The 13,594-nt window shown below is 36.4% G+C and overlaps 1 protein-coding gene and 1 pseudogene across 2 annotated transcripts; both read left to right on the forward strand.

Moving 5' to 3' along the window:
- The first annotated feature begins 3,366 nt into the window (after positions 1-3,366).
- On the forward strand, positions 3,367-4,954 carry LOC132166546 (F-box protein CPR1-like; annotated as a pseudogene). The gene is made up of 2 exons (XR_015909496.1): positions 3,367-4,646; positions 4,765-4,954. The product of XR_015909496.1 is annotated as an F-box protein CPR1-like (transcript).
- A 5,613-nt stretch (positions 4,955-10,567) lies between these two features.
- LOC132166493 (F-box protein CPR1-like) lies at positions 10,568-12,100 on the forward strand. Its single transcript, XM_059577315.2, has 2 exons — positions 10,568-11,800; positions 11,884-12,100. The coding sequence occupies exons 1-2, from the start codon at positions 10,568-10,570 to the stop codon at positions 11,890-11,892; spliced, it is 1,242 nt and encodes a 413-aa protein (XP_059433298.2). The 3' UTR covers positions 11,893-12,100.
- Positions 12,101-13,594: the final 1,494 nt, after the last annotated feature.

The raw sequence follows: 13,594 nt of genomic DNA on the forward strand, positions 1-13,594 counted from the left end.
ATCTATATATTCACTGTACCGGAAACTGTTTTAGCTATTTAGCTAGCCCGGTGTGAATGCTTTCGTTACTTAACTACCTATAAAATATTTTATAGGCAAACCAAAACAGTTTAACATCTCTTTGCTTCATATGTTTTTAATGTTTTAGACGTAGTAAAGATTCACATAATCATCTATAGAAAGAGAAGTATAGCATAAAATAATGTCTCTAAATACTAATCAAACATGATATTAAGCGAATTTGTTTTTAAAGTGAGTTGGAGAAGAAATGTTATACCGTGATAGACTTTGTCAATTTTGAGTGTGGTTTGTTTATTGATTTTTATGTTTATGCTTGGGGCTAACTTACATTTGTTGGAGTCGGTTTGAGTCCGTGTCCAAATTAGAGATCGAACTTATAAAATGATTTTTTTTTTAAAAAAAAAAAATCTCTTGTTGCTATTATTATAATTTATAACCTTAAAAATAAAATAATTAATTTTTCTAAATATTCTTTCTCTAGAAGATTATGGAAGTTACTTTCTAGAAGATATTTGCTGAACAGTTCACTCAAGACAGCCAGCCCACCTCGTCCAACAATCCAAAACATACCCAAGTTAAAGGGTGAATGTCCAGCCCAAAAGGCAAAGAAACCCATCTCTATCCTTCACCACCTTGTCACCATCAGTAACAGCTCTGTAAAAAGTAGCAAATAGGATGCGATGTAATTCATTTGACTACTCTGGGAAATGCCTGCTGATTTGACTATACACTGCCAAATGGGAAGCAGACTGCAGACCTACGGACTCTTCTTAGTTTAATTATGTCTTCTTTCCCTACAGCCATCTTACTCACAGTCGGTTAGGAAATTAATTTTATTTTTCAAGATTCACGAGATGAGATGCGAAAAAATAAAAAAAATTGAGAATAACAAAAATAAGCAATTACATACTATACAAAAATTTAAGTGATTTGATAATCATATTTTAAAACTCTAATACTTTCAAATCTTATTAGCACGCAAGTTCCAAAAATATAATACAAAAGACAAATGTACAAACTCTTTTTTTACTGAAATAGATGACGATTGATCTATTTTTTTTCTTTCACTTTGCAGCATTTTTTTTTCTAACCTCTTTTTTTTGGCTCCTCAAAAACCATCGAGAAAGAAAAACACTCTTACTGTCCTTGCATACTTGATCCCTCCCAAATTCTCTCCGACGTTGTGTCTTCTATATTTACGTTTTTCTCTCCTCTTTTGGTACTTCACGTTTTTGACACACTTCAAAAAGCAAAGAAAAAACTCAAGGACTGTTTCTTTACATAAGAGTACTAAGTCGGTTAAAAAATCTTCCTACAAGTAGATTTTTTCCTCTTCAGAGTATATCACGAAAGCCAAGTCCACATGGAACTTCAATAACCAAGTCCAAGTCACGGAAACCAAGTCCAACTTCCAAAAGGATTTCCAAATACCACTTGTAAGAGCATTCCCAGCAGCTTCCCTGTCATTTTCCCTAAACTTAAGGATCCAAACTACTTTATGCTTCCCTATGTCAATATGCACTCCAATAGCTTCCCTTCGTCATTCCCTATATCATTAAAATATTTTTTTTTTTTATTTTACTTTTTTATTTTATTCTTTTAATTTATTAAACAAACTTTCTCTCTCTCCCTCATATTTTCTTCTTCTTTCTTCCCGTAGCTATCTTCTTCTTCCCTCTACTTTGGATTTTTTGCCCTTGCTGGAAGGGAAAATTTTTCTGCAGGTCCTCTTTCTGTCGGTAGAAAACCAGTCCTTGCTGCAAAATTTTTCCATCTTCTTCTTTCTGCCGGTCCTCTGCCCTTGCTGCAAAATCAAAGGACCCATCTCAACCTGGTAAATCAAAGGACCCATCTCAACATTTCAGAACACCCTAAGCAAACCAAATCACCATGATAACCAAAATTTCCCTTCAAAAATCAAAGAAACCCATATTATGATTCTAATCGAAAGCCATCCCAAGCAGATCAACCATCAATCCAAAGCAAGCACTCCACGACTAGAGATCCTCCAGTTTGTGGCCGCCGCCTGAGTACTCTTCGGCGACTTCTGATACTCATCCATGAACTTCTAGCTCATGGAATAGTAGCGCTAAAGCGTGCTTGAACAAAGAAGAGGAAGCAAGACGTCGAAGACGAAGAAGAAGGATTGCGTGCATAGATAGCCGTGAGAGGAGAGAGAGTGTTTTTAGAATTAAATAATTCATCAGGATTGGTACAGTAGAACCCAAAACATTGGGTTCTACTGTAGCATCTGATTGTTTAGGGAACAATATAGGGAGTCTGCTGGGGACATTTTTTGCGATTTTTTAGACATATTCCCTACATATAGGGACAGACTCCCTATAAGGGAGTCTGCTGTGAATGCTCTAAGAGCATTCCCAGCAGCTTCCCTGTCATTTTCCCTAAACTTAAGGATCCAAACTACTTTATGCTTCCCTATGTCAATATGCACCCCAATAGCTTCCCTTCGTCATTCCCTATATCATTAAAATATTTTTTTTTTTTTTTTTACTTTTTTATTTTATTCTTTTAATTTATTAAACAAACTTTCTCTCTCTCCCTCATTTTTTCTTCTTCTTTCTTCCCGTAGCTATCTTCTTCTTCCCTCTACTTTGGATTTTTTGCCCTTGCTGGAAGGGAAAATTTTTCTGCAGGTCCTCTTTCTGTCGGTAGAAAACCAGTCCTTGCTGCAAAATTTTTCCATCTTCTTCTTTCTGCCGGTCCTCTGCCCTTGCTGCAAAATCAAAGGACCCATCTCAACCTGGTAAATCAAAGGACCCATCTCAACATTTCAGAACACCCTAAGCAAACCAAATCACCATGATAACCAAAATTTCCCTTCAAAAATCAAAGAAACCCATATTATGATTCTAATCGAAAGCCATCCCAAGCAGATCAACCATCAATCCAAAGCAAGCACTCCACGACTAGAGATCCTCCAGTTTGTGGCCGCCGCCTGAGTACTCTTCGGCGACTTCTGATACTCATCCATGAACTTCTAGCTCATGGAATAGTAGCGCTAAAGCGTGCTTGAACAAAGAAGAGGAAGCAAGACGTCGAAGACGAAGAAGAAGGATTGCGTGCATAGATAGCCGTGAGAGGAGAGAGAGTGTTTTTAGAATTAAATAATTCATCAGGATTGGTACAGTAGAACCCAAAACATTGGGTTCTACTGTAGCATCTGATTGTTTAGGGAACAATATAGGGAGTCTGCTGGGGACATTTTTTGCGATTTTTTAGACATATTCCCTACATATAGGGACAGACTCCCTATAAGGGAGTCTGCTGTGAATGCTCTAAAAGGAGTTCCCAACATTTGAAAGGAATAAGACACAATGGAACCCACTCCAAACTTGATTTCAAGTCACGTGTCTAAGACAGTCATCGAGAGAGTCTTCTTCTTTGACATCTGATGGCACCTCCGTCGATGTCCACTCTCCCGCCTGAGTTTATAGCGGAAATACTTACCGAGTTACCCGTCAAGAGTCTCATACGCTTTATGTGCGTTTCGAAGTCATTCAACGCCCTGATTAACGACCCATATTTCATAAAGAAGCATCTCAAGCGCTCCATCGAGACCAACAGGGAACGCACGCTCATTGTCCAGGACTGCGAGAACCTTCGGAGAACGGATCCCTGGTTTAAAAAATTTGAGTACAACAATCGTCGACCACCGTATTTCTACTCGATACGCTTTCACGACGATGGTCGGTTTGGTAGAGCCGTGCGAATGTACCAGCCACTGCGCCATATGAGAGCAAAAGGCACAATCGTGTACTCTTGCAACGGCCTGGTTTGTCTCTACAACTGGGAGACTCAGATTGTTATTTGGAACCCATTAATAAGAAAGTATAAGGAATTACCTTTTGAGCCGATCGATATTCCTTCAGGTTTCAAGAAAGAAGTCTCTCATTATTCTATCTGGAACTCTCCCGCTATGTGGTCGAAATTTGCATTTGGGCACGATCCGGTTAACGACGACTACAAGGTGGTGAGGGTGTCGGAATTGCGTAATTGGCATGAGCGGGTTTTTGAAGTCAAGATATATAGCCTGAGAACGAATTCTTGGAAGAGGGTCGAACATAAATGGCCTAAAAACGATTCACCGATTGCTTCCAAGCCTGCTTTCTTGAACGGTGCTCTGCATTGGTTGGCTACTAAATGCCACAGGTCTCTGGAGATACTTATTGCTTTGGATCTTGCCACCGAAAAATTCCGGATGTATAATACTCCGTTTAAGTTGGTCAGTTTTTTATCAGTGCCCGATTTGGAGGTCCTGGGAGGCTGTCTATGTGTTTGCGTAAACGAATTTTATGGAGTCTAACAGTGTTTGGGTGATGAAGGAGTATGGGTTGGCGAGCTCCTGGACTCGGCTCTTTACTATTAGGCTGGAGGCACATCACAACTGTAAGCCTTTAGCATTTTCGAAGAATGGCGAGAAGGTTTTGATGCAGCAGGACTTCGACAATCTCTTTTGGTATGACATAGAAGAGGAGACAAGCAGCGAGGTTGAGATTGTGGGTATGCCGGAAATGTTTCGGACGGCGACTTGTGTGGGAAGCCTTGTTCTACTCGATGGTGATAGTGTGCTTGATGTCGACTTAGAAGGGGGACTCTACCATGAGGTAAAAATGGGGAAATTTTTGGTAGCTTTTGTTTTTGTTTGCTTGGATTTGTCATTTGTGTCTCAATATCATATGTGGTAGTGAGATTCTAACTTTTGTTGGTCTATGTTTCTGCCAGTTATGGTGGTAAATCCATTGGGAGGTCTTCCAATCTGTTGGTTGAAGAAATGGAGTTTATAAATGAAGAGCTGGAAGGGTGTTTTGGATTTCTCGAGCTACTCTGTTTTCACATTTTGGTATGTAATGGAAATCTCATGTTAATACTTTATGGGATTTACGATTAAAGTTTAGTTTCTATTGTTAATATATTTATGGGGAATAGGGTTTTGCAATTTTAATTTTAAAGTTTAAAATTTGGCAATGTACATTTCTAATGTTTCAAAAATTTTTAATTATGAAAACTTTTTTATAAAAACTTGAGAGTAATTAGATAATTTCATAAATTTTCGTCTAATTTAACGAAAATTAGTAACGAAAGGTTTAAATTAAAAAATTTTAAAACATTAAAAGATATATTGTCAATTTTTAAACTTTAAAGTTCAAATTGAAATATTCTTAAAATTTAAGGGGATAAGGGTAATTTTTCCCTATATTTATTTGGTTCTGAATTTTACTCGATGCATGCTACTGGTTGAGGTGGGTATTGGACATTTGGAAAAAAGGAACGGCTAAAAGTATCATTAAGCATTTGGTGAAGATTAGTTGAACATGAAAGATGAAGTCTAAACAGAGAGTGGGAGAGATTTTCCACTCGACAAGGACACTGAAAACTTGAAGATGGGTTCTTGACCGAAACAGGTTCACAGTGGAAAACAAAACCCATTTGCATTTCTTTTTTTATTTCATCTGCCACCGCTGATTTCTCTCTCCCTCTGGCTTCTCATGCAAGTTAAATCATGAAAAGCTTTTATTTATGGACTTCATTGGGAGGTCTTTCAGACTCTGTCCCGTCTCTCCTTTAAATCCGGCGTTTTTGGCTACACGCAGTCACTATAGCATTAAATAAAACTGGTTAAATAGTCTTCTTGTTTTTTCCGTACTAAATTCTATCATAAATTCAATAGAAAAGGTGGTAAGTTAAAGGTTAAAAGAATTTGTCTCCTTTAATTAAATGGATTCGATTAGAATATTGACATATATAAACTTATATTTATATTTTAACATGGCAAGCCCCTACTATGCGGTCATGCTGCAAAAAGGGTTTTTTGTAGCATCCAACCACAAGGTGACACATCACCAAGCTTATTTTGACAAAATAAAATCAAAACATTAGATAATAAAAAACAAAGAACTGAACCACTTGCTCCGGCGACAGTGACACCATCAGCTAACCCACCGGCGACGGCAGACCCAACCGTGGGTTTGGCGTGACCCACGATTGGGTCACGGCAGACCCAGCCACTGCGTCAAGCGTGACCCACGGTTGGGTCTAGCTGTGACCCAGTTGTAGGTCACCTCTCCGGCGACTTTTTTGCCAAACTCAATCTCAAAAATCGATTATAATGCTTCAAAAATTGATTTTAATGCCTTAAAACTCGTTTCTAATGCCTCAAAATTCGATTTTAATGGCACAAAACTCGATTCTAATGCGTCAAAATTCAATTTTGGATTGAAAACTAAAGCTTAGAGGGAAAGGTTAACCCTTTTTGGGATTTTATCACCCTAAAACCGAAGTCATGCTATCACTCATGGCGCTCGAGCCATATGAAAAACCAAAGAAAAAACCAAAAAACCAGACCCACACCGGAGCAAGACCCATAAGAAAAAACAAAAAAATTAGACCCATCGGAGCAAGACTCATGTGGCCAGCATTTCAGCAAATCCACGGCCGGTGAGACCCAGCTGTGGGTCTCGTTGGCTGGCCAGATCCAGGCCGGCCGTGGGTCTGTAGACACACGGCCTTCTTCTTTCTCTTCTTTCTCTCTTTCTTTCTTCTTTAGTTGAAAATAAGGTGCATTGAGGTGTAGGTTTTTTTTTTTGGCATTTTTTTCCCTTTATGTGAGGTGTCCTTCATTTATTGAGTGCTACAAAATACATCTTTTGCAGCCGGACCGCACAAGATGTTTATTCTTTAACATGATTTAAACTCAACAATTGTTACAAAAAAAAAACTCAACAATAAATATAAAATTGACATGACTCCTAAACTTGACATGAGCCTAATATAAAATTTGCGGATTAGAGTTTAGTGGTTCGACTCGTTTAATTAAATTTGTTGAATTATAATTCACTTATATATATATATATATATATTAACATTTCTGATCCAAATTCAAACTGTATGCCTAGTTTGAATGTTTGACTTTATCCAGTATGAATATAAATTGGGATAATTTTGTCAGTGGAGAGTAGCGTGGGTTTGTCCCATAGATGTAAAGCAATCTGAACGCCACTTGTCAAATAAGCTTTATATCAGGATATTAGAGCTAACTCTGAATTAAGCAAAATAACTATTGAAAAATTACAAATTTTTACTTTGATTGTTCTTTTTTTAGGATTGAAATCTCTTCATATTTTTTAAAACATGAGATTCTCATATTTTATAAAATATGAGAGGATTTAAATTCCATTTTTTAAATACAATTCCAACAGATCCTCTATTATACATTTTATTTTTTTTTAGGGTTAAATATTAAATATTCTCTGGGATTTTGTTGCTTTATTTTTTTTCCCTTATGGTTTTATTTTTATCACAGGAGGTCCCTGTGATTTTGATAATAGACCAAATTAGTCATTCTGTCAGTTGACTTAACGGAAATTCACGTGTACCATCAAATGTTAACACGTGACACGTACTTAATTTTTTTTTTTTTTAAATTAAATAAAAAAAATATTTTAAAAACTAATTGGGGGTGGCCCCAGGCTCCATGGGGTTGGCCACCCCTAGTACTGAAGCCACCCCCAAATTATTTTTTAATTTTTTTTTAATTAAAAAAAAAGAATAAGTAGATGCCACGTGTCAACATTTGATTGGTTCACGTGAACTTCCGTTAAGTCAACTAAAGGTCAACTAACAAAAAGCTAATTTAGTTTATTACCAAAATCACAAGGTCCTCTTGTAATAAAAATTAAACCCTAAGAGGGAAAAAAAAATAAAGCAACTAAACACCGGGGGTATTTAGTAGGGGTGGGTATCGGTCAAAACGGTCCGGTTTTGGCTCTTATCGGTTATTAAACGATAATTTTCGGTTAAACGGTTTCTTAACCGATAAGAATTTTAACCGAAATTATCGGTTATAATGGTACACGGTTAAACGGTTCGGTTAAACCGGTTAACCGATTATAAATCTCACATTCTTTAGTGTTCTCTACTTCTCTAACCCCTAAGCACCAAAAGGCAAAAACTCTTACCTGAATTGAATCTTTGATGCTAAAAGAGACGTATGTGAAAGCAGATGGGGGAGGATGTTGCGAGAACTAGAAAGAGAAAAAAAAAATAGGGAAGAAACCCATTCTCCTGCAATGGTGAGAAGGAAAAGAAAGAAAAACAATGAGGAAGAAAGAGTCTGCTGCGTGGGAGAAGGAGAAAACAAAAAAAAAAAAAAAGTGGCGTGGGAATTGGGAAGAGAAGGAAAATAAAGAAAAACAATGAGGAAGAAAGAGTCTAATGTGTGGGAGGAGGAGAAAAAAAAAAGAAAGAAAAGAAAAGAAATATGTGGGGCTTGAACCCACAACCACGAGGATTTGAGCCTTGTGCTTTAGTTCCCTACCAACTGAATTAGACTAGTTTTGTTACTAGCCTTCCCCCATACCGGTTCTTATCGGTTAAAACGGTTAACCGATAACAAATTGTTAACCGAACCGAACCGATAAGAATTTCAGTACAAAATTTTTAACCGATAAGAATATCGGTTAAACGGTTACGGTTAATATCGGTTCGGTTGAAGCCAGTAGACGGCCTGTTAAACGGTAACGATTAATCTGCCCACCCCTAGTATTTAGTATTTAACATTTTTTTAAAAAAATATTATTTTGTGTGGGAAATCATGTGAAAGAAAAAGGAGGAGAGAGTAAAACAAAGAAAGTTTAAAGTGTGCATAGGTGCATAGTAAATAGGATAATCAACCTATTTACTGTTCACGCTAAATGAAAAAAGTTAAATTGCTTATTTTGTTGAAAACAGAAAAACACTCATAATAATTAAATTTGACTATTGTTAAAAATTTGACTATTCTTTCGAGATGCTCAAAGATAATACGTGATAGTCTTGTGAATTTTTCATTTTCCCTAAGCGACAGACTTTGAGAGTGAGTTTTTATACCTCCAAATTGGACGGAACTTATATAATGAAATGTAGAAAAATCTCTAGTTGCTATTATAACCTTAAAAATAATATAATTTATTTCTAATGTTCTTTCTCTAGAAGATTTTTAATTAGGAAATGAGCCAAAAAAAAAAAAAGAAAAAAGAAAAGAAAAGAAAAAGCGGTTTTTGAAATAGACAAAACAGCAAGCCTACTTGAGGTCATAAGAACTTTCAAGGCAAAAGTTCATGTATATATTGGGCAATGGACTCGCATCATCACTCAAGACAGAGGCAGCCCACTTTGGCCAACAATTCCGAAATGAATCCAAATTGAATAAGCTGACAAGTGATAATTTATATGTATTAAAGTAAAAAATTTGAGCTCAAATATTGCTCCAGCGATTGATATTTTCAGAGTATTATTAGCGGCCACACCAAAATAATTAAAAATATATATATTTTTATTTTAACTACTTTTTATTTTTATTTTTTTTAGAGTATTCCAACGAACTCACTATTTTAATAATCAATTTATACTATTTTATTTAAATATTTATTTTTAAAAATTTATTTATTATTTCTTTAACAATTAAAGGTGGTGAAAAAAAAAAAATCATTTTTTTTATTCATTTAGTGAGTGAATAGTATTTTTTACTGGTCACTCACTATTCTTTTGGGGGTAATGATTCACAACACGCTGGCGCACCCAGCAAATTTTTTTTCTTCTAATATTTTAATTATAAAAAAATAAAAATAAAAATTTACTGGCGTGCAGTTTAGCATCACCCTTCTTTTGGGGTCAAATTGTGAGGCCAAAAATGGAAGTTTTCGGAAGTGTTTTTTACCAAATTAGCTCTCCAAAATAAACAATATGATTTTGGTGAGACTAAAAATAGTGCTCTTATTTCAATTGATCTTTTACTCTAGTTGCTATTCACCGAGTATTCCTAGCGGCGTTAGCAAATTTTACTCACCAAAATAATTCAAAGTACATTTTTCTCTTTTAACTATCCACTTTTTTAAAGAACACTTACAACTTTACTATTTTAATTATCAACTTTCATTATTCTATTTAAATATTATTTTTCAAAAAAGAGTTATTTATATATATATTTTTATTTTTTCAAAGAATATGAAAGGAGAAAGAAAAGTTATATTTTTTTTAATTCATTTGCACTGTAAACTTGCCTTTTATTTTGAGTTAAAATAGTGAGGTTGAAAATAAAAAATTTTAATCACTTTTATTAAATTTTCGCACAAAAATAACCAAAAAATAATTTGAGTGAGGCTGCAAAAAAAGAAAAAAAAAAACTCTTTTAAGCTGAAAAATAAAATAATTTATTTTTCTAAATGTAGTTTCTCTGGAAGATATTTGATGAATTGAACTGTTCAGTTAAAGATTGGGACATGGACTCGCATCACTAGTCAAGACAGCTAGCCCACCCATATGGAAGACGTTGATGAGCCTACCCAAATGTGAAGTCTGGCCTAAACAAGAGGACAAGAAGTTACTGATTTGATCCCACACTGGCTATAGGGAAATGCCTACTGATTTGACTATACACTGCCAACTGGGAAGCTGAACCATTCACACTTTTTAGTTCAATTTTGTCTTCTTTCCCTCCACCTATTTGAATAAATCGTCGTCTTCTTCTTCTTTTTCATCTGAATATTTGATGGCCCCGCCGTCGACGTCTACTCTCCCGCCTGAGTTTATAGTGGAAATACTTGCAGAATTACCCGTCAAGAGTCTCGTGCGTTTTCTGTGCGTCTCCAAGTTATGGTATGCCATGATAAAAAATCCGGATTTCATAAGGAAGCATCTCAAGCGCTCCATCGAGACCAACAGGGAACGCACGCTCATTGTCGAGGACTGCAAGGGCCTTCACAATGCGGATCCCTTGTTTCTGAAATTTGAGGACAAGAAACGTCGCCCACCGGACTACTACTCGGTACGCTTTCACGACGATGGTCGGTTCGATAGAGCCGTGCGAATCTACCAGCCACTGCGCCACAAAAGAGCAAAAGGCACACTCGTGTACTCTTGCAACGGCCTGGTTTGCCTCTACAACATGGAGAGTGAGATTACGATTTGGAACCCGTTAATAAGAAAGTATAAGAAATTACCTTTTGAGCCTATCGATGTCCCTTCAGGTTTCGAGAAAGATGGCTCTTATTCTGTCTGGAACTCTCCGGCTATGTGGTCGGAGTTAGCATTTGGGCACGATCCAGTTAACGACGACTATAAGGTGGTGAAGGTCTCGAAATTTTCTAATTGGCGTGAGTCTGTATTTGAAGTCAAGGTATATAGTCTGAGATCGCATTCTTGGAAGAGTGTCAGAGATAAATGGCCTAAAAAGGATTCATCGATTGCTTCCAAGCCTGCTTTCTTGAACGGTGCTCTGCATTGGTTGGCTGTTTCTAAAAAGCGCAGGTCTCTGGAAATGCTTATTGCTTTGGATCTTGCCACAGAAAAATTCCAGATGTATAAGACCCCGTTTAAGAATGTTTCTGATTTTTCAAAGCCCGATATGGAGGTGTTGGGAGGATATCTCTGTGTTTGCGTGAATGAATATCTGGAGTCTGGCAATATGAGTGTTTGGGTGATGAACAAATATGGGGTAGAGAGCTCCTGGACTCGGCTCTATACTATTTTGCGGGAGGCAGTGCCATGGGCGTTTGAGTACTGTAAGCCTTTAGTGTTTTCGAAGAACGGTGAGAAGCTTCTGATGCAGCAGGACTTTGACAATCTCTTTTGGTATGACATAAAAGAGAAGACATGCAGCAAGGTTGAGATTGTGGGTATGCCGGATATGTCTCGGAGGGCGACTTGTGTGGGAAGCCTTGTTCTTCTCGATGGTGATAGTGTTATTGATGTCGACTTGGAAGAAAGGGAACCAGAGTATGAGGTAAAAATGCACTGATTTTTTTTTTTTTACTTTTCCTATACGAGGTTTAATCCCCAACTCATGTTGGTCTATGTTTCTGCCAGGCATGGTAATCCATTGGTAGAAGAAATGATGTTACAAATCAAGAGCATGAAAGGGTATTTTGGATTTCTTTCCTTTCTACTAGCCTCGAGCTGCTCACTCTGGATTCACTTATTGATTATGCAATGGAAATCTCATCTTTTTGTGGAATCTACTGTATTAATACCTTATGAGATTTACGATTAGTTAAAGTTAAGTTTAGTTTCTATTGTTAATATATTTACTTCTGGGTTTTACTCAATTGATGCTACTGGTAATGGATGTTAGTATTATGAGGTGGGTATTAGACATTTGGAAAGAAGAAACTGCTAAAAGTTATGCGGTAGTATAAAGATAGATTGTTTTTCTTTTTCTTCTTCTAAGCAATTTAAGGGGAAGGGAGAATGGGAAGAAAACATCAGAACACGTGTTTGTGTCATAACTGATAGCAACTGTTGTAGTGTTAACTGTTAGTGGGTTCGGTTTGGTAGTCATTATCAGCCGGGTAACCGAAAATGTCGGTTAATTTGCAGATTTCATTTTGATAACAAATTATTTCGAATTTTTTCGTTAATTTCGGTTGGTTAATCGGTTTACTGTGTACTTTTTTAATTGATTCAATACTCTTTTTAAATGAGTCAAAAATTAGTTATTTGGGAGATTCAAATTGTTTTTTTATTTTTTTGTTTTTGTGGTTAAAATAACTTATTGAACATAAGATGCAAAAAAACTTACCAATTACTTTCAAAAAAATATAACTCTGCAAAGTTCGTTCGTCGAAGTCTTAATTCGTGTCAAATTTGGCGGTTCTGTTTGGTTATGCATATTTCGATTTGATTTGGTCAATCAACAATAAAAATTTTATACCTTCAAACTTGCCACCTATGCTGTTCAAACTTGCCACCTATGCTGCATTTGTAGCAGAAGCAATTGCAATATGTAAGCCTGTTCTTCTTCTCAAATTTTATCAATGAAATAAGCAATCTTTGATCAATTCTTTATGCATTTCATTTTCCCATAGGGTATAGAAACACCCGACCATGACAACAATGTTAAAGCGTGGAATTTCATGACCTCGCGTTTTTCGTTGTGTTCACCAACTGTATATTCAACTCGTTGGGATAGCTTCTACTTCCAAAAGAAGTCGTAGTAGAGTTTCGGTTGATTCTACATTGGGGAGTAGTAGGCTTACAAAAGTGCCAATCTTTGATCAATTCTTTATGCATTCCAAAAGTGCCACTCTTGCTAAAGCAAACACCACAACCATAACCAGATTCCAGTACAACTAAAACTGATAGTTTAAAACAAACTACCAACACGTACAACATCTTCTGACAACCTAAGACGAGGAGGTCGAAGCTCTTTCTTCCTATTAAACAATAAAAGATTTTCCTATTAAACAACACAACAATTACTATTAAAGATTGTTGCATTTCTTCCTCGGGGCTGCCTGAGTACCTGAACAATAAAAGATTTTCCTATTAAACAACACAACAATCACTCCAAATATAGAATTGAACCTAAATTCCAACAAGAAGAAGCAATTAATGCGCATATATATTGCATTACTTTCTCTGAAGTTGGTCTTGAAGCGGACCGCAACGTAACGCAAATACTCATTCTACCGGTACCAGTAGTCTTCCTCTGGATCGCCTTCTCATTCCAATTGTCTAATAAATCCAAAAAAACAAAAACAAAACGTTTCAACAGTCGCGCATTCTCAAAGTTCAATTA

Source organism: Corylus avellana, chromosome 11, assembly GCF_965113065.1.
Source record: "Corylus avellana chromosome 11, dhCorAvel1.hap1.2, whole genome shotgun sequence".
Lineage (NCBI taxonomy): Eukaryota > Viridiplantae > Streptophyta > Magnoliopsida > Fagales > Betulaceae > Corylus > Corylus avellana.